The sequence below is a fragment of the Acartia tonsa genome, chromosome 8 (genome assembly GCF_053477335.1).
Source record: "Acartia tonsa isolate MP-2025a chromosome 8, ASM5347733v1, whole genome shotgun sequence".
Taxonomy (NCBI): domain Eukaryota; kingdom Metazoa; phylum Arthropoda; class Copepoda; order Calanoida; family Acartiidae; genus Acartia; species Acartia tonsa.
Window position 1 is genome coordinate 11,105,261 of NC_137267.1, and position 21,896 is coordinate 11,127,156.

Below are 21,896 nucleotides of genomic sequence, written 5' to 3' on the forward strand. Positions count from 1 at the left end.
GTTTCCTAAAACGATTAGATATAATTTACCAACGTAATAATAATGTCTAAAAGGTAGTCCTTATTAAGACTCCTTAACGCCCCATTTCATATTTTAGATTTTAAAACAAAAAGTAAAAAAAATATTTTGGGGGGTGTAATTTTTTTGTTTTTTTGGTGGGGGTGGTGGTCCCCCCCCATCATTTTAAATTTTAGTTAAAAAATTAAAAAAAAATTTTTTTTTTTTTGGGGGGGGGTATTTTTCATTTTTTTTTAGGGGGGGTGTCCCACTCCCCAAGAAAATGGTTATAAACCTTCACGGGACCTATAAAAAGCTACCCTGTTAAGGAGAACCCGATCGGTTCAGCAGTTAGCGAGATCCTTCGGAACAGACAAACATCCTGTTACTTTAGTATAAGGATGTAATTGTGTTGACTAAACATTTAAAAAAACAGCTCTTTGGAAAAATTTGTCCTTGTCTTTGAAAAACATCCAACTACTTTCAAATAGAGTTACGAAAATCTTTTCACAAATTAATTTTCAAATTAATGAAGGAATCTTATTAAAAAAACTTGTTTCAAAATATACCTTTTGTAATACACATTTTTGAAAAGTCAATTAAATCAATTTAAAAGAGTTAAAAGTTAATTAAATTGAAAATACTTAATAAGAATACAGGAACTTGGATTTAGCAATCTAATTCAACTTTAAACTATTGAAAATTATATTGGAGAAAAGTCGGGCAAACTTGAAATTAGAATGAAACCATGGGGTAATTGGCACGAAAGGGACGAAATATATAGAAAGTATGGATATAGAGACTGGAATATTTTCAAAGCATTGTTTGGCAGAATCCTAGTCCCTAGAAGGAGTGAATCAGTTTGGTATTAAAAGATACCTAGCAGACACCATCCCATTTGATAACCTAAAAATTAACCTAATTTAAAGTTATTTTTATATATATTCATATTTTAAGTGGCGAATAAATATAATCCACAAAAAAGGTTAACTAAAACCAAAATGAAAATATCATATGAAGAATAACATATGTAAGCAAATTATTCAAGTATTTTACATATTTTAAACACAAATAAAAAAGACGCATTTTTTTATCAGATTTACTTTAGACGGAGATCCACTTTGATTTCAATTGGTACTTTTCGGGGTGTTTTAGATATCTTTTATCATTAAATAGAATTGTATCTTTTCAATAGAATAGTTGTATAATATTTCATTAAGATTATAAAACAGTCTTCTTTATTTCATAAAATATTCCATGAGTAATTTAACTTCAGCCCTATCCCCCCTATCTTCCCTCCCGCAGCTCTAAGTAAATATCAAAGGCATTCTACTTGATTAAGGACTTTTAATTTGAAGCTTAAGATTTCGATACCTACTGAACCGATTGAATTCTTGATTTTAAGTTAGCTCAACAATAACATAGGTCCGGAATGGTTTAAATTTACTTCTTCTACTACAGAGCCGCATATTCTATCAAATACAAATAGTAAGGTTTTTTAAGATTTCGATAACTTCTGAACTGATTGAAAGTTGTATGACGATACGATGCAATTTTAACAGAAAACGTGATGAACATCTATTTCAAATCTCTTTATTAATCTTACCAAAAGCTTAAGTCATGTAGAAGACATATTAATCAAGAGCTGGGATACAAGGATAAGACAGTGGAAAATAATTAGTTTAGAACCCAACCAAACTTAATTTTAAAAACAAGTGTCTTAACTTTCTAATATTTATTCTTAGTCCTTACTTATCCTAACAAGGATGACAACATCCACAAAAGCGAAGCTCTAAAATGGTAGGACAAACAAACATTAATATTTGTAGAGTGTCAAAACTGAATAACCATAATTTAGATGTATATATAATTCTAAACAAAATTGTGATCAAATTTGTTGTTGAGATTGGAGATACTTCGCTTATAACATACCTTAGTGTATTCCAAAATTCAGATAAATAGGATAATTGTAACATATAAAAATTGTAGTTATAAGGGATAAATATCAAAATATTTTTAATGGACGTTCGGACCCTTATTATAGAAAAGCTACTTTATAAAAAAAAAGTTGGGTCAGATATTTGAAGAAAGATTTATCTATCCCACATCGTTATATGAAGATATTTGTTATATTTTACTGACAAACCAAGGAACAAGCACAACTGTAACCGACGTCACACACACACACAGACAAATGAACACACACACGTTAAAAATTATAGAGCACTATCGCCTTTTATATTGAATACTATTATAAACTATAATATTCTTAAGAAGTCTCCTTTTTTTAATTTTTAACATGCAATATAAACCGAAACAAAAAAGCGAAAAGTAACAGAAAATGAAAAGTGAGAAAAAGAATTGGGAAATAGGTGGAAAGAAGAGAAATAGAGAGAGTGAGAGAGAGAGAGAGAGAGAGAGAGAGACAGAGAGAGAGAGAGAGAGAGAGAGAGAGAGAGAGAGAGAGAGAGAGAGAGAGAGAGAGAGAGAGAGAGAGACAGAGAGAGAGAGACAGAGAGAGAGAGAAAGAGAGAGAGAGAGAAATGTACTGTATTTTTAAGGAAATAATATAAACACCAAAAATAGACAAACATACTGAAAACATAATGGTCAAAGATTTAAGAATCGACCATACAGATAGAATAGCTGAGCTTCTAAAACAGAAAAATTTGAGCTATTCTGATATAAAAAGTTACGAAAGTATGATTGACCTATTCTTAGATCCGTGGTGTTAATCTCAAGGGATAAGACAATGACAGATAAATGGATGTACATCCCCAATGATGATAAACAAAATTACCAATTAAGAGAGAGTAAGAGAGAGAGAGAGAGAGAGAGAGAGAGATAGAGAGAGAGATAGAAGGAAGGAAAGAAAGAGATATAGAGAATGATATAGAATTGAGTAAGATATAGTATAATCCTCAAAAATTGGACAAGCATACTGAAAACTAAATAGTTATAGATTTAAGAGAAGAATTGACCGTACATATGGAATAGCTGAGCTTCTCAAACAGAAAAATTTGAGCTATTCTGATATAAAAAAAAGTTAAGAACGTATGATTGACCTATTCTAAGATCCGTGGTGTTAATCCCAGAAATCTCAAGGGATAAGACAATAACAGATAAATGGATGTACATCCCCAATGATGATAAACAAAATTACCAATTCAGAGAGAGTAAGAGAGAGAGAGAGGGAGAGAGAGAGAGAGAAAGAGAGAGAGAGAGAGAGAGAGAGAGAGAGAGAGAGAGAGAGAGAGGGAGAGAGAGAGAGAGGTATTTAGAGAGAGAGGAGAGAGAGAGAGAGAGAGAGAGAGAGAGAGAGAGAGAGAGAGAGAGAGAGAGAGAGGAAGAGGGAGAGAGAGAGGAGGGGGGGGGGGGAGAGAAAGAAGAAAAGAAAGAGACATAGAGATTGAGAGAGATATTGAGTTAGAAAGATATATTTTGAGGAAATATTATAAATATTATATATTATATAGGGGCTAATGTGCCTTATATTCACGTAGACGTTATGACCCGTTTAAAGCAGGTTTATACCACAGGATAAAGATCAGTAAGTATTGGAAATAGACAGATTTTAAGCTATTATAGGAGTAATTGAGTCACATTACCAATCAAATAATTAAACGTACATTCATTTAATTTATTAAATAAGAATAGTTATTTCTCGCATCGTATTATAAACGGCTTTCCTTCGGCCTTCGGCACCTCGGGGCTAAAAAAACTGGTTTTAATCTTATGATCGTACATTTTTATATTCGTAGAAAACTGGATATAATACGATGCTAGACATAGTTTTTTCGTAAGGATGAGAATCGGTTCTAATCCACCGGATTAGAATCGGTTTCGAATTAATACGAGAAAATACTTATTTGTTCTTTAATATTGCTTATTTTTCAGAATAATTGTCTACAGTATTCTGGATTAATCCGGTAAAGAGGAGAGAACACAAAAAGAAGAACAATATACAACCCTTTCTTCCTCCTAATAATTATCAGCTACTAAAGACAGAATTTTATGCACACCGAAGATTTGGAAACAAAGATTTTTTTTGTAGATTGGCATATCCCTGTATCCGTGGTGTTAATACCAGGGATCTAAAGGGATAAGACAATGAAAGATAAATGGATGTACATTCCCAATGATAATACACAAAACGGTGAAACGTTTGGACACTTAACTAAATGAACCAACCAATCAACATACAATAAAAGTTATTAAGCCAACGAATAAAAAAAAAGTTATTATAAAACTTTGGGGACTATTATAATAATAAACATCCCAATGTCCCCTCCCTCCCTGTGTTAATCCCCAAAAGTCATAAGGTATCACGCCTAGATTTAAATGTTGGTCCCAAGACAGGGAAGATTATTCAAAAACACCGACAATACTCGTCATGGTAACAATATTTGGGAATAGTCCCTTTCGTAATATCGCTCCATAAGGGGCGATTAGTCGTATTTTTAAAATGGCTTTTTATAGGTTATATTAGGTTAAGTTAGGTTATATTGGGTTAGGTGATTGCCCCACAGGGTTAGGTAATTGGCCCTGCAGTGTTAGAGCCCCCAGCAGGGGCTAGAAATAGGAGAAAAGCTACTGTGAAAAATACGAAGAATCGCCCCATAAGGTGCGATGTTACGAAAGGAACTATACCCCAATATTTTCTTGCAAACACACACACACAAAAAAACAAACCACACAAATTTCTGTATCGACAGTAAAGTTAAAAAATAGAGGGTGCAAGAGCTCTATGTAACTTGGACCCTGTCCCGAGTTGGTATTGGTATTTTAAAACCAGCTTGAAGGAGGTACAGTATAAAGTTTCTAGAATTATAACAATAAAAAAATGGGCACAGTCTAGGAAGCTCTTTATAGTGCCTATATAAAAGGGGATAAATTAAAAAAACTTTTGGCCAAAGTATCCTGAATGACATCATATTAGAATAGTCCATTATTCAAATATTAAATCATTGGGGATTTTTCCTTTTTAAAGGCAATATAAACAGCTTTCTAGACTGTGTCCATCATTGGGGATTTTTCAGCCAAAAGTTTTTAAATTTATCCACTTTTTTATAGGCACTATAAAGAGCTTCGCAGTCTAGCCTTTAGAATATAATCTATAGATAATGTTACAATAAATTCAAGAAAATTGATACATATTCCTGTATACTTAAATTTGATTCATAAGGAAATTTTCCAAGACATTCAAAATAAATACATGTTTCTATATATAATAAAAATAACTTTTTGTTTAATAATTTTACAAAAACCTTAATTTTCTAGAAAGAATATATTAAGATATTTAAAAGTTTTTGAGGGGAGAGGGTTTAAAGTTTTCCTTGGTCCAAAGGACTTTGGAAATGTGACCTTACCCCTACAAAATAGCCTAAAACCTTTCATGTACCAATTACAAACCGTATTCATATTTTGAACCGATTGATTTAGTCGTTGACGAGATCTTACAAAACATACAACCTTCACTACTTTGATGTATAGTATTTGAAAATAAAATATTTATCAAACTTTAAGCCCTATTCATGGCTTTATAAATATATGGGTTAGTATAACTTTAGTGGTGAAATCGAATGGTTATAGCATAAGGTAGAAGGACGTGTGTCTGTCTGCGTGTAATATAAGATCTCAGTAACTTCCCAGTGTTTAGTAAATCAAGGATATAGCTCAAGTAGGAAAAGAAATATACTTTTTTCACGTTTGTTGTACTTAAATTTTGTAAAAGTCCGTCCGTCCGTAACGGATAGCTTTTTTCGTTAATTTAGGCATGTTAGAATTATCCTATCGATATCAAACTTTGCATGGTTATTCCTTTAGTAGTTAGGTATGATTTAGAAAGCGTAGCAACTCTATAATCATTACCAGAATGTCCGTACGTCCATTTTAAACATGTAGATTTTTTTTACTTTTTTAACAATAAATTTTTATGTGATCTAATCATCCGATTCATCTGATTTTTAGTATATCGATTCCTGGGACAACAAAGTATAATGTTATAAGCGAAGCAACTCTATTATCAAGTCCTAAAAATGTAAGTATGTCATAAACATTATCCTGTATCAAGCAGTTTTTCAAGAAATTTACTCACAATTTTGCTTCGATTCAGTTCTGAAAGTATACAAGTGTTAATGTCCGTTTGTCATACCGTTTCAGTGCTTCGCTTTTATTTTGCAATTAAGTATTCTTTCATAGACAGGAAAATATGATAAATTGATAATAATAACAATTGTTTTAATTTTGGTAATATGCATAAAAATAAAATATTTGAAGGATTTTGATAAGGAACTAGGATAACAACATCCATAGGTATCGAATAATTACAAACAGACTAATAAATACACATATACTAGATCCGCAATAGTTATGGGAATCTTCACAAGTAATTTCAGACATTATTCAAAGAAGTTATGAAAATATCGCTACAACAATTTATTTGTGATATGAGGACAGACGAAAAATCTAAATTATAGAGTTGCTTCGCACCTAATTTTTTCTAATTGTAGAAATAAGGTCAAATTAAAGTTGAAAAATTTTACAATGAAAAATAATTTAGTATCAGATTTAGATTGTTTGTTTTATTACATTGAGGCTTTTTAAATGTGATTATATTTAGAAATACCTGGAAAACTGGTGGCCTTTTAAGGCATTGATTTTAAGAATAACTTTGTAGTTTACGTTGTCAAAATTCCCCTTTTCCTGTATTAAAAGCATTCCAGCTGATTATTTCAGACGTAACTGGACATGGTTTATAAAAAATTAGCCATGTGACGTCATAAAAATGAGGGATTATCCATCTCTTTTTTAGGATTTTTTTCCCACTTCTCCTCTCATATCCCTCATTTTTATGACGTCACATGGCTGGTTTTTTAGACACTTTGTCCAGTTACTTTCAAACTTTTTTCAACTTACCCTCCCACCTGCATGTTACTTAACGTTTGTTTGGGGGCAGCCAAAACTTCCTCTGAGCAAAGCAACCCGACGTGTTGCATTAAACAAAAACTCTTTATAACCCATGTAAGTAATTTGCAAATGTCTAACATTTTAGTATAAAATCCCAAATTACGTTGCATTTTAGCGATGGTTTTCAATTTGTTAAATGAAAGCACTTTTATGATTACAGGACATGCTAAATATCAGATCACGAAGTCGTGGGGGATATCATGGAGTAATAATTTAAGAAGAGAACAAAATATTTGAATAACAATGCCATGCTTGTTGAAAATCTATCTATCGTTATGTAATTTATGTGTGTTTAAAGTTAAACGGCAGTCTTATTTGTTACAGGGGGGGAAGGGACATTTGACTGTATATTACACTGGGACTCAAAGTTTTATTACCACTTTTTATTATTCTTAGGCTTTAAAACTTTGGATACATTTATTGAATTTTGCTTGGTTGCTTTCAAATTAGTAGTGTCTAAGCTTTTAAATTAAAAGATTAATTCTACAGAAGTGATAATTTTGTTTATTATCATAGTGGATGCTTATAATATTTTCATTCTTTGTCTTATCCCTTAAGATCCCCGAATATGTTAATATGTATACCATTTTTCGAATAAAAATCCTCTAAAATAATTCTCCATGTAAAAATGTTTTAAATTAAAATTGCAACGGTAAAATTTCGCACTCGTATAACATCTCAATTGATTGATTGAAAAAAATTTGAAGACCCATTAAAATTGCGAAAACAGATTTTAAACAGGGTTTAAGCAGTAAGATGTGAATTCCTTCCCCCCCCCCCCCCCTCTGAAAAAATATAAAGAAACTAAACGAACCAACACATGTTACTTAAGAATAGCCAATTTAAAATGTTTAGTAAAAACAATTTGTTAGATTGTAAAAACGTAAATAATTAAACTTAAGTTATGGAACACATAAGCAATAATAAAGGACATGTTATTACAACTAATCTTTATAAATCAAGCATTTGAATGAGGGTTTGTCTCTTCATTCAAAACAATCAAAACATCCCAGAACTACCTCAAAACTTCTCTAAAAATGCTTCCTTTCAAACCAGACATGTATTAAAACTCAAATAACATGCAAACAAACAAGCATTAATATTTCTGTTGATTTATTTTTGTGCATCATTTAGCTAAACTCATTTATGTAAACCTTACAAGGATGACATATCCATATAATCAAAAGTTAACCAAAAGACAAACTTAAACAATAATATAGCGTTAGACTTAATTATAAACGAATTAATAAATATAAAAAGGCTCCTATAGCATTGAGCCTAATTATCTAAGAAATCATTTTATCTAAATTCGAACTCGTTGAAAATTATATGATGTAAACATTAGTTTTAAAATAGGTAAAATAAAAGGATGGTTTTAACATCTCTAAATAGACGACCTAACCTTTCATTTATATAAGGACGGCCTGACCTAGGCTAAGAAAATATTAGCTTTTAAAAATATCGAATTTCAGACAATCTCAAAAATGTTCAAATATCGGTTTTATTTTTTGTATCTTCATTTTTTTGAGTTCGGTTTTATAAGAGGAAGGTATGCATATTTTTTAGTTGTATACATATTTATCATTAAATATTCAAAAACATTTATAATTACTTGGATCTTACACCAAATTATCATGTACTCTAATAAAGTGAAACTTGTAGCGGACTAAAATTGTGGTATCCGCCGAGGATAAATGGCAGACACCGGAGTTCAATTAGATTACGGCAGTGTGACAGACGTGGACACCTTACTATAGAGAAGCTACGCTTCTCTAGCATTCACTAGATAATGATCAACATCTATTTCAGTTGTCACTTTATTGAAGGTTTAAAGGATACTAAAGCTATATACAACAAACAATAATTACATGGATAGGAATAAATAATCATAACATAAAAGCATCATAATACATATACAATGGTCAGTTTGGGCAATAATGATCCCCCATCCCTGAAAAGGGTGGGGGAGAATTAAGAATACAGTTAACCATAATAAACATGACAGATTCAATCATTAATTTTAAGCATAGGGAGGGGGTCGCTAGACCCCTTCCCCAGGACTCGGGGGAGGGCCATTGACCCTCCACCGAACCCTAGATCAGGGGTGCCATAGGCATGGCTCACGGTTGCCGAATACCACAAAATAACTAACCCCAAATACCAAAAAATTTTAATTCAAAATATATTCAAAAAGGGAAAACTTTTAGTATGTATTATCAATAAATCGCTGCATATTTTAAGTGGATCAAAAGTAAATTATAAAGTATTTTTTCAATTTCATTCATAAGTAGCGAAGCTCAGCATAATCGCTGACAAGGGATATCTTTAACAGAATGTCAGAATCCTTACAGGAATCTCCAAACATTATAGCAGGCTGATGGACAAAAGAGTTATGGAGCATGTGCTTATTGATCTGCTGAATATTTTTTAAAAAACGTAAGATGTCTTAAACAGAAGCTGGGAAAAGTGTATTGTTATAAAGCTGGTAGGTGCCTACATACAGAAATGTGAAATCAAATAATAGTTTTGTTACTTAAAACCTTGCTAATGTTCAAAGAGTTTTTTGAAGCTTTTATAAAGGGTGTGCAAAAAAAAATGCGGACCTTTTTAAAATTTAGATTGCGCGGCTTGTGTTAATAGTAGAAAAACGTTATGCATACCATTAGAACCGTTATGAAGTCATTTTTTTGGAAATATCAAAACGATTCCTATGCTACGTTTAGTTTAGGAGATATGTGGTAAAATGTCCCAACTGGCTTAAAACTTGACTTGCAAGTAAATCATTAAAGATTAAATTGAAGGGTATGCAAATAAAAATACGTACATTTTTAAAATTCTAATTGCTCAGCTTGTGTTAATAGTAAAAAAACGTTATGCATACCATTAGAACCGCTATGAAGTCTATTATTTCGAAATATGAAAACGATTCCTGTGCTACGTATAATTTATGAGCTATGTGGTAGAATGTCCCAACTGACTTAAAACTTGACTTGCGAGTAAATCATTAAAGATGAAATTTTTCCACTTTTCTCACATTTATCAATACAGCCCCTAAACTGAAAATAGCACAAAAATCATACTTTTATTTCCAAAAAATAGAGCTTATGACGGTTCTAACGATATACATAGCATTTTTCTACTATTCACACAAGCCGAGCAGTTTGAATTTTAAAAATGTCCGCATTTTTGCACACACTTTTTTTTATCTCTAATGATTTACTACTCTCAAGTCAAGTTTTAAGTCAGTTGGGACATTCTTCTAAGTAGCTCCTAAACTATAAGTAGCACAGTAATGGTTCTTATATTTCCATAAAATAGACTTCATAGCGGTTCTAACGGTATGCATAACGTTGTTCTACTATTAACACAAGCCGCGCAATTTGAATTTTAAAAAGGTACATCTTTTTTTATATACTTTAATCTTTAATGATTTACTCGCAAGTCAAGTTTTAAGGCAGTTGGGACATTTTACCACATCGCTCCTAAACTATGCGTAGCACAGGAATCGTTTTTATATTTCCAAAAAATAGACTTCATAGCGGTTCTAATGGTATGCATAACGTTTTTCTACTATTAACACAAGCCGCGCAATCTAAATTTTGAAAAGGTCCGCATTTTTTTTTGCACACCCTTTAGTGCCTATAAATTATGACCTCACACTGGCCTTCCATTGGTTAGTTAAAATATATACTTGCCTGTCATTTGTAATTTAGCCTTTGTATTGGCTATCATTGGTCATTTGTATTGTAGGACGTCATTTTTAATAGGCACTATAAAGAGCTTCCGAGTTTTTTCTTTTATTTTTAGGATTGAATATAGAGTAAATGATGAAATAGGATATCAGAATATTGATAAAGACACTATCACTTTAGAAAAAGGTAACAAACACGCTTGCAGCAGTGGTTCATTACAACTTACTACATCAACATTTTATCACACACATATAAAATTACCCTTTCTGTAGATTATACAGTTAGTGGTGGAAACATTTGGACACTTAACTTAATGAACCAACCAATAAATTTTTTCTAAAGTCCCCAAAGATGATAATCCAACGAATAAGAAAACGTTATTATAAAACTTTAGGAACTAGTGTAATAAACAGCCGGTTGTCCCCTTCCTTCATGAGCGCAACTGCTCTGAGCTCAAGCACTTTTCAAATAAATCATTCGCAATAAGACACGCCAAATATTAGTAGCGAAAAATTCATGTTTATTGGGAATTATCTTTTTTCCCTTCGCATAGCAATGGTTACAAATACTAGATTATTTGTTTGTATTATTAGCTGTTGTAGCATAATCCTATTATATAAAGAAGTAAGCGTTTTTTTGTCTGTCCCGAAGGATCTCGCTAACCGCTGAACCGATATTGTTCTCCTTAACAGTGATGCTTCTTATAGGTCCTGAGAAGGTTTCAAGCTTTTTTTGGGGAGGGTGTCTTCACCCCCTCCCCCCCCCCAAAAAAAAATAAATATTTTTTTACTCTTTTGAAACTCAAATTTAAAATGGGATGAGATCGACTTTCCCCCCTCCTACCTTAAGTGCCCCTAGAGGACTCTAGGGGCGTAGCCGCTAGTAGATAATAAAATATACTTTTGAAATCTTTAAGTGTTATGCCGAAGGAACTCCAAATTTGAAATATATCATTTTTTTTATTCGTTGGGTAAAAATTACCCTACCCCTGCAATTATTGTTGTTCGGCCCTTCCTTCCAAAATAAAAATCTTGGACGTCCTTGGTTATGACCGTGTACGTTCTTTTTTAGGCTCCAATTTTTCTATACGGTGTGTTCTGAACAAAGATGAGATAGAAGAAAATAGTATCACATGGGATATCAACAGTAAGGTAAATAATTTCTTTAGCCGTTTCCTGGGATCTCACTTCGTCATAACAAAGGATGATAAAAAATTGCATTTACTTTAGATAAGATGACTGAATATTTAGTAAGAATATATAATAAAACAAGGATGACAACATCCATAAAAGCGAAGCTCTGAAACGATAGGTCAAACGGACATTAACACTTGTATAGTGTCAGAACTGAATAATCAGAAAATAAATGTGTAAGAGTGGAAGCAAAATTGTGAGTAAATTTGTTGAAAAACTTCTTGATACAGGATAATGTTTATGGACATACTTACATTTTAGGACTTTATTATAGCGTTGCTTTACTTATAATATTGTACTTTATTGTCCCAGGAATCTGTATACAAAAAAATCAAAACAATGATTAGATCCCATAAAAATTTGTTGTTAAAAAAGTAAAAAAATAACATGTTTAAAATGAACGTTCGGACATTCTGGTAATGATTATAGAGCTGCTACGCTTTCTAAATCGTACCTAACTACTACAGGAATCACCATGCGAAGTTTGAAATCGATAGGACAATTCTAACATGTCTAAATTTCCGAAAAAAGCTATCCGTATCAGACGAACGGACGGACAGACGGACGTACGGACGAACCGACCCTAATTATAGAAAAGCTTCTCTTTTAAAAAGGTGAAAATTTCATTTCAGACATCGCTAAAAGGGGTATAATGTTCATCTGTCAGTCTGTCTTTCCTTGAATAATCCCTGCTTTGTGGTGACAAAATATATTTACTATTGGAACTTTTTATTTGATAGGGCATTAAGCATTTAAAAAAATTTGTAAACCATATTTATTTTCTTGTTCATAGTGACCTTTTGTTTTAGGCATGGAAGAATTCTGTTGCTTTGCTAGGAGATGCAAAGGTTTGATTTTTTAAATTTGAATTAAGATAAAATAATAAAGCTATTTCAGTGATATCACACAAAGTACCATTTGAGCACTGATAATCCACCCCCCCCAATTATTATCATTGAAATAATTCAAATTAGGGGAATTAGACGCCTAACGCCAGCAGGAGGCCCTAACCCTGCGGTGCTTCCAGGTACCCAATATAACCCAACCTAGCCTGACCTAGAACAAAGGAATGCAAAACTACATCACCCCATTATATTCAATTTATTTCAAAATAGGTATGATGTCAAACCCATAAGAATAAATGATTTTGGGACAAATGTCATAATGATTACCTGTTGAAGCCATTTTAGAGATTTTAAAAACACTTTTTGAAAATTAAATAGTATATTTATTTAGGTGAAATTATCAGAATCAAAGACAGAGGAAGAATTTTTGACAATGTTGTCAATACAAAATTTAGACTCTCAGGAAAATAATAAAACAAACAGTCTAACATTAATTTTTTTACATTCAACATCTCATTTAAATCTCTAGTAAATGGCATTAAACCTGCTCAGGACTTAAGCAAAGCTCAAATTAAAATCAAAGTTCTAAATACATTCAAATATTCTGTACATTGGATAAATTCTTTATACATTTCCAATTGAAATTTTTTTGCATTATTTGAATAAGTTATAGAATAATTTTCTCTCCCTTCTAAAAAGTTTTCTTTCTTGTTCTAATGACGTAATTAAATATTATTATAATTATCAGGAATATAACTACTGGCTTGTTTACCCTTGACCTAAAGGGCTTTGCCTTAAGAGTAGAGGGTTGAATCCATGTTCCCCACATTAATTATCTTTTTAAAAATGATTTACATCATGCAGTTCAACGTCACAGCTTTAATTTTGTAGGCTGTGACTAATTGTTTGGGAAGAAGGGTGCCCAACCTTTCCCGGCAAATACTCAAAAAAATGTATTCCCTAAAAAAAAATGTGCAAATCTCTCTGTAACATACTGAACTGAAAAATATGAATAAACCAATGATATCCTATTTTCATAAGGCTAAAGTTTTGCACATCATCCTCTACTGCTATCATTGCCAAGATGTAATATCATATTTAGTTTTGTAACATTCAAATTATGAACGTTATATATCTAAAGATTTTAAAAGAAGATATTCAATATAGGAAAATGCTAACTCAACATTTTTAGATAATATTTCAATAGATAAAAGTTATATATTTCAATTTACGAAACTTTAATTTATTTCTCTCTTCTTTATGTACTATTTAAGTAATTCTATTCTTATGCGTTGTTTGTATAAAAATATTTTATGATCTTTGTTTATTACTTTATGGCAGGTTAGGTTAGGTTATATTAAATACTTGATAGTCTCACAAGAATATGCATATGCAAAGTTGTTTTTTTATTTGTCGACTGCATGCAGGACGTTGGTGAGTACAAATGTACGGACAGTACATCAGAAAATATTCAAGTAGACTCGGGTAAGAAATCATTATATAAAAGATGCATAATGTAAGTCTGTCTGTCTGTGTGTCTGTAGCTCAGGATCTTGCTAACCGATAGGGTTCTCCTATACAGTGAAGCTTCTTATATGGCTCCCGAATGGTTTACAAATTTCTTAGGGGTTGGTACCTTCACCCTCTCACAAGAAAATTACTCCTGAAAAAAATACTGCACCCCCAACCCCACACAAAAAAATGTATTTTCCATTATAAACCTAAAAGTGAAAAGGAGAGTCGACTTTCCGGCCCCCCCCCCCCCCCGTAACTTCCCTAAAGTACCCTAAGGAGCGTAGGTGCGTAGCCGCTAGTATTTTTGCAGAATTCTAAGTTAATTTAAGTTTTACATTTACTAGGATAAATAAATAAATTGACACAAGATACCCATATTATCCTACAAATCTTATCTGCTACTAAGTATAGAGTATACCTTATTACTGCAGGAATCTAAAAAAGATAGATTCACTGTTACATGCCGAAACTTAACCGTTCCGCCGTGTGGAAAGGCGTTCTATAGGGTTAATGTTAAATGTAGAAATGCTTTGCATAAAATACACTATTGATTTAATTAATTAATTTTAGATTCCTTGTATTTGTATGTAAAAGATGATAAACTAACACCAACAGATACAAATCAGGTGAAAATTTAGTTTTTTGTTGTTGTACGTTTTGGTAAATTATTCATAACAAAAAAAGTCGGCATCGCAATATTCATTAATTGCAAATATTTTCTCTTTACCTCTTTTTACTATTACTAATTTGATTAATATTTTATTTTCGTGGGTGTTTTTAAAATTCATTCAGCATAATAAAGTATGTTTATCTTCCTGACCAAAGGATCTCACTAACCGCCGATCCGATATGGTTCTCCTTCACAATGTAGCTTGTCATAGGTCCTGGGAACGTATAAACTATTTTGAGTGAGGGTTCCATCACCCTGACAGGAAAAAATACTTCTGATAAAAAGGGTGCCGGAACTTTTTCTTTTTAAATTACAATTGAAAGTGGGAAGTCGCCTTTCCCCCCCACCCTCAATAAACCTCAATGGCCCCTTAGAGGTCTCTTGGGGGGCGTGGATACTGGATATAGTGCAAAAATACCATAAGAGAGGAAATTATAATCTTCAATACTTTGTTTTCATATATTTATTGTCGAAGTTTTTGTTTAGGTTATAGAATTGACATCACTAAATATGATTCCATGTTTACCCTCTTTCCAAGGTAATATAGGCTGGTCCAAGCTTTCCAGTTGAAACTCTTAACCGTGAGTAAAACACATGATTTGTAGAAATTAAATTAATAAAGATCTTAAGGAATATAACGATAAAGGGGGGGGGGGGAAGTTTTGACACATTTGCGTAAACCTGGCAACTAGGCTTTTTCTTTGGACTGAGAGGATAGGTTATTAATGATAAAATCATTCTTATATGATGAATTTCACGAAGTTTTAAGATTTTTTAGATAGGCCTCCAGGTTCCGGAGCTCCAGGCCTCCAGGTGGTCTCTGTACAGGTAAAAATGAATTTTTTTTAGAGTTACAGGTCAACTTATACAACAAAATATGCATCTTTTTTAATATTATTCACATATTTGAAGAAAAAAAATGCATATTTTGTTTTATAAGTTGATTTGTAACTTTAAAATTTTTTTTTTACGTTTTTACCTGTACAGAGAACACCTGGAGGCCTGGAGCTCCGGAACCTGGAGGCCTTTCCAAAAAATCTTAAAACTTCGTGAAATTCATCTTATAAGAATGATTTTATCATTAATAACCAAAGATAAAGCCTAGGTGCCAGGTTTACGCAAATGTGTCAAAACTCCCCCCCCCCCCTTAAAATACAGTCAAAATTATAAACAAAATGACTTTTTAAAAAAGATCTTGAGTCGTATTTCCAACTTGAACCAACGATTATGTTTAAGTTGAAATATGTGATGTAAATTTCCTATTGAAGTTTGAATAATTTCAATATATGAAAGAAGTTACAAAAGAACATTTCTCTTATTAGCAAATTTGAATCTTATTATTAAACCTACCCGTTTTATTAAAATACTTCTTTCAATTTTCTTTTTCTTTGTTTAGAACTTTATTTTAAAGCAAGGATGATAACACCCATAAAAAATTGAAGTAATTATTTTCTAAATACTAGAATACAGGATGCTAAAGGCAGATATACAACATTTAAGACTTGATTATATAGCTTAATACAAAGTACCTTATCGTCCTAGAAATCATTGTTCCAAAAAACAGATGACTAGGATAATTATATTCAACAACAAAAATGTAGCAATAAAAACAGCATTTTTAAAAATAGACCTACGGACTATCTGGTGATGTCTATGGAGTTACTACGTTTTCTTATTAAAACTTAATTGCTACAGCAATCACCATGCCAAAGTTGATATCAAAGAGCTATCCCATTCTGACGGACGGACCTATCCTAAATATGGACAATCTTTCTTTTAAAAAGGAAATAAATACCACACACTTAAATGTTATTATTTTAATTTTCTAGAAGTTGATGTTGAATTGAAAAGTACTTCCGATGGTTTTGATGCAAGTTTCTTTACCTATGTTCAAAGGAAGTTATTAATTTGTTTATTAGCGAAGCTACTCTATAAATATAAATGTCCATCCATGAAATGGTATAGGACGACAATGATTTTCTCGGCTGCTATTAAAGACGGCTCAAAACTTTAGTAAATATTCATATGATTGCAGAACATCTATTTCATAGTCCTGCACTGTCTGTCCATATGTCTTACAATTAACATAAAATTAAAGAATAATAATTTTTGTATAAACAACAATGTTTGAAACATTGTAATTGTCAATCTAAATATTTAATAAATATCAATGAAATAAAATCCAGAGTTGGTTTTCGCTTGGATAATTCTTGGGAACCTGTCTCGTCCTTGGTCAACTTCACTTGTGTTTTCACATTTGAATCCAGGTATTAAAATATGTGTTTTTTTTATCTTTGCATTAAGATCCCGAAAACTGCTAAATCGATAGATTTTTTTTACAGGGAAGCTCAACATTTGGTTATGTTTTTATTTATTTTTTAGATGATGCTCAAGAAAAAGAAATAAGCTTAATTCCTCCGAAAAAAAATATATTAGTATTAAGCCAGGCGCGGCTTTGTCATTGAATTGTAGGATTTGAGACCTATCCACAAGTAAGAAGAAATTCCATATCCCTCATTGATAACCATAGTTTACTGACAGTTATGGTTAACAAAGCTCGGTTTGACATTTAAACTATACTTGTCATTTTTAAGGTTCAATGTGATTATTCGTTTATTTTAGAGAAGAATCAGTTAATTTCAGCTTCAAGAAGCATGTTCATGATTTTACAAAGGTAAATCTATTTTTTTAAATGATCATTAAATTTTTTGACTTATAATCCAACTTGTTGCTTCGCCCCATGCCTCCAAGGGAGGATAAAGGAGGTCAATAAAATAGACTAAAACCACCAAAAGACTTTTTATAAAGCTTAAATTAAAGAAATATTTAGCTTCAGACAAAGGATTATAAAAAGCAATATAAATTTTGTCTTACTGATCTTTCGAGCGTTTGTACAGAGTTCTAAATTTCAACATGGCTCCTGCGAAGGATTTAGGCATTTTTTTGTATATTCAATGCCTAAGGGCGGTTTCTTTCTTCTTAAGCCTTTTGAAAACAAAGCCCCTATATGCTAGGAAAGAAGCTACTAATTTTTAAAAGCGAAGCTTTTCTATAATTAGGGTCGGTCCGTCCGTCCGTCCGTCCGTCCGTACGTCCGTCCGTCCGAGATAGATAGCTTTTATTCGTTAATTTAGGCATGTTAGAATTGTCCTATCGATTTCAAACTTGCATGATGATTCCTGTAGTAGTTGGGTACGATTTAGAAAGCGTAGCAACTCTATAATCATTGCCAGAATGTCCGTACGTCCATTTTAAACATGTTGATTTTTCTACTTTTTTAACAACAAATTTTCAAGTGTTTTAATTATCCGTTTGATCTGATTTTTGGTATATTGATTCCTGGGACAACAAAGAACAATATTATAAGCGAAGCAACTCTATAATCAAGTCCAAAAATGTAAGTATGTCCATGAACATTATCCTGTTTTTAAGCAGTTTTTCAACAAATTTACCTACAATTTTGATTCGACATTTATACATTTATGTTCCGATTTTTCAGTTCAGATACTATACAAGTGTTAATGTCCGTTTGTCCTACCGTTTCAGTGCTTCGCTTTTATGGATGTTGTCATCCTTGTTTTTTATATTCTCAGCCATACTGAAAAATTATTTATAGTATCGTGTTTTAGACAATATAAATTATAAAAGTGATGCCTTTTGGTCCCTCCGGGCTAATTTTCTTTTTAATATCCGCTGAAAGCTGTCTATAAAACGTTGCGCAAAATAATTATTCCTATTTTTTTTGTGTAGAATATGACATCTTCTGTATTTGTTAAAATAGAAAAAGGTAAAAAAAACATTTTAATATTTTAGCGAAGATACTCTAAAGTGATCGTGTCTGTAAGGTGACGCAAATTCTGACTTTTCTCAATAGTTATTTTCCCCTTTTCTCTCTCTTTTTTTATTTGTGTTCAAGCCAAGCAAAAACAAAAAAAAATGTATAAACTTTTTTTTAGAAGGGAAAAATTGTTACCTTTTTTCGATCTATCTCTGTCTTTTAATAGTAGTTTTTAAGATCTTTTAAAGAAGATTTTTGCGTCTTTATTTTTTTTCCATTGTTACTGTTAGTGGAACTTTAACAAAGACTTTGATGTCCTAAAGATAAAAGAATTTTTTGTTGTATAGCAAATCTCAGAGATCATTTATATAACAAATTAAGTTGCGAAGCTATTCTAAACGCTACGTTTGTACGTCAGTCTATCTGTCATAAACATACACGTTTTCTTTCATATTTCTTGAATTAATTAACCCTCCTTTTTCCTTATCCTTATACTAAAGTAACAGGATGTCTGTGTGTCAGTCTGTGTGTCTGTACCGAAGGATCTCGCTAACCGCTGAACCGATCGGGTTCTCCTTAACAGGGTAGCTTCTCATAAGTCCCGGGAAGTTTTATAACTATTTTGGGGGAGGGTACCATCACCCTCCCAAGAGAAATGACAAAAAAATTTCAAATTTAGAGGAGACTTCAACGTCAAATAAGGTGGTATCGTACATAAAAAATTAACTTTAACAAACAACAACATTTAAAGTGCCACTAGAGGCCTCTAGGGGCGTAGCCGCTAGTATACAATATAGAAACAGAAACCTTTATTATGTAATTATTATGTCACCGTTTCTAGACATTGAGCAGACTTGAAGAGTAGCTAATCTCCTAAGTTTATAATAAGCGGATACATAATACTTACATACATTACTTTTAAAGATGATTTAAGGGCCAATGTTGGACTAGCTAAATGTCTTATTTAGCAAGTATTATCACACGAACTATTTTTTGCTTCTTTAATGGATATTTTAGTCGTTGTTTTTTTCTTTAGATTGTATAGAAGAAGCAGTTATTTCTTGTAAGGTAAAATTTATGAGAATCAAATAGTACATCAATTTCCATTGTTGTCAAAAGATATTATTAAAACTCAGAGATTACTTTTAAAGTGCCTAGTCGGGCCTAGAACCTCCCCCCCCCCTTATATTGAAATAAATTGAAATTAAAGGGAGGGAGCGATTTTTCATCTGATTGTTTTTCACTTAAGGTCACATAACCAACATCTTATTTTCAATTTAATTAAAAATTTAGGAGTGGCGGGATTTTATTGTTGCTTGCTGGACACTTTGAGGGAAAGCACCCTAATTCTTACAGTTTTATAAAATGAAGCTTTAGAAAGTTAATTTGGGATTTATTATACCCATATAATATAGTTTAATAATTGAAAACCAAGAAGAGGCTTACCTCAAAAAAGGAACTTTGATGGTTTGTCACCATAATATCTGTGTCATTGCCATTTTTTAGAGAGCAACGAGAATTTTACAATTATTTTGATATTTTTTTGCAATTTTAGGTAAACAGCCTTCAAACAGGAAAGAATAACAATATAAAATCAAACAATATAGCAGTTATATAAAATTAAATAATTCTCCAAGAATCTAGTATTACTTGATAGGTCATGTTGGGATGACTAAAATTTTATATGGCCACTTGTTACTAAAGTAACCCAAGGTAGACCAAAAACAACCTGGAAAAGAGAATTCCATAATAAACCAAGATAGAGAAAATCTAAACCATTTTCCTCTCTATAATCAATCATTCTAAAAAAGTAACAGAATGTCTGTCTGTCTGTCTGTTTGTACTGACAAATCTCTCTAACTGCGGAACCGATATATTCTCCTTTGAGCTTCTCATAAGTACTGGAAAGATTTATAACTATTTTTGGGGAGGGAACCACCACCCTCCTCAAATAAATCATAGGAAAAACTGAACCATCACTTTTTTACATTCTGTTTTTAAAACTGAAATTAAAAGTGTGGACTCCCCCCCCCCCCCCTCCACCTAAAGTGCTCCTGGAGGCCTCTAGGGGCGTAGCCACTAGTTGGTACGTGTATGTATATTGTTAAATTTTGTTAGAACTGTCATGGCAAATACCAGAAAACGACCAGGTACATTTCTATTTACAAAACAATCAAATAAAATCTTGGCCTAAAATTTTGCTTAAACTTTGGATATGCACAAGAAATAAAGATATTTCACTCTTTTTAATTATATAGCGGCTTCGCCCCTAGCCTCTAGAGGTATAATTACATCTTTTATTACCTGGAGATCCCCCACTCCACCACAATTTTAAATATCTTTAAAAAATAGCGGGGGATTTTTTTTTTGAAAAATAAGTAAAATAGCCTAAAACCACCACAGAACCAGTAGGAATGTTCCCTGAAGAGTAGAATTCGATCGGTTCAGTGGTTACCGAGATTTTAAGGGACAGACCTCATTCAACTTTGTATTATAGATACAGTAATTTAAAATATGTGTACATTTTGTGTAATATCTAACAACTAATTTTACAATTTATATATTGCTTCATCTAATAAAGATTTCTGCTTTATTATAATTTTAGTTATTAACTTCCATGCATGATGATGTTCTTTTCTCTTCCAGGAACAAATCTTTATTTGAACCCAATTTTAACTTTGATTTTAGTAGCGAAGCTACTCTATAATTCACTTTGTCCGTCAGTCAGTCCGTCAGTCGGTAACGCTATGGGGAAAACGTGATTTTCTCGGCTCCTATTCAAGATAGACAGCTTAAATTTTTAGTGAAGATTCCTATGACATATGCAAATCTAATTTATACATTGTTTTGTCCATTTGTCTGTTACTTGGGGTTCTAGATCGATTTCTAGAGTTTCAAGTTTTTGGTTTTTCCTTTTTTTATCATTTTTAATGATTATTGTATGGCACTCCTCTATAGTAAACTTTTTCCCGATATTATCCATTCATAATTTCTAAGCTTCGCTACTTATGGATGTTGTCATCCTTGTTAAAGCATTTGTCACAGGGATTTCTTTCTGCTGGGTATAAACTGGTTCTCATATACGTGGACAATGTCTGTAAAACCATACGATAAATATGTTTTACTGTACAAAATTCTACATAGTGCTTCAAACAAATGATTTGTTATTTGCTAAAGAATATCGATCAATGATGAAACATTAGAATCAGTGAGAATATCCATGATAACCGTCAAACG

At 32.1% G+C, this 21,896-nt stretch overlaps 3 protein-coding genes across 36 annotated transcripts in view; all 3 read left to right on the top strand.

Moving 5' to 3' along the window:
• The window catches only part of Not3 (CCR4-associated factor Not3), a 158,738-nt gene that overhangs the window by 111,816 nt on the left and 25,026 nt on the right, over window positions 1-21,896 (top strand). The gene's annotated exons all lie outside the window — the stretch shown is intronic.
• LOC145325696 (uncharacterized) lies at window positions 8,443-13,598 on the top strand. Its single transcript, XM_080168650.1, has 6 exons — window positions 8,443-8,515; window positions 10,774-10,844; window positions 11,730-11,809; window positions 12,661-12,699; window positions 13,088-13,178; window positions 13,588-13,598. Exons 1-6 carry the CDS (start codon window positions 8,451-8,453, stop codon window positions 13,596-13,598), a joined length of 357 nt encoding a protein of 118 aa, XP_080024776.1. The 5' UTR covers window positions 8,443-8,450.
• LOC145325697 (uncharacterized) lies at window positions 14,104-20,277 on the top strand. Its single transcript, XM_080168651.1, has 9 exons — window positions 14,104-14,181; window positions 14,782-14,837; window positions 15,368-15,419; window positions 16,711-16,775; window positions 17,066-17,148; window positions 17,504-17,555; window positions 18,632-18,668; window positions 19,696-19,727; window positions 20,215-20,277. The coding sequence occupies exons 1-9, from the start codon at window positions 14,118-14,120 to the stop codon at window positions 20,275-20,277; spliced, it is 504 nt and encodes a 167-aa protein (XP_080024777.1). The 5' UTR covers window positions 14,104-14,117.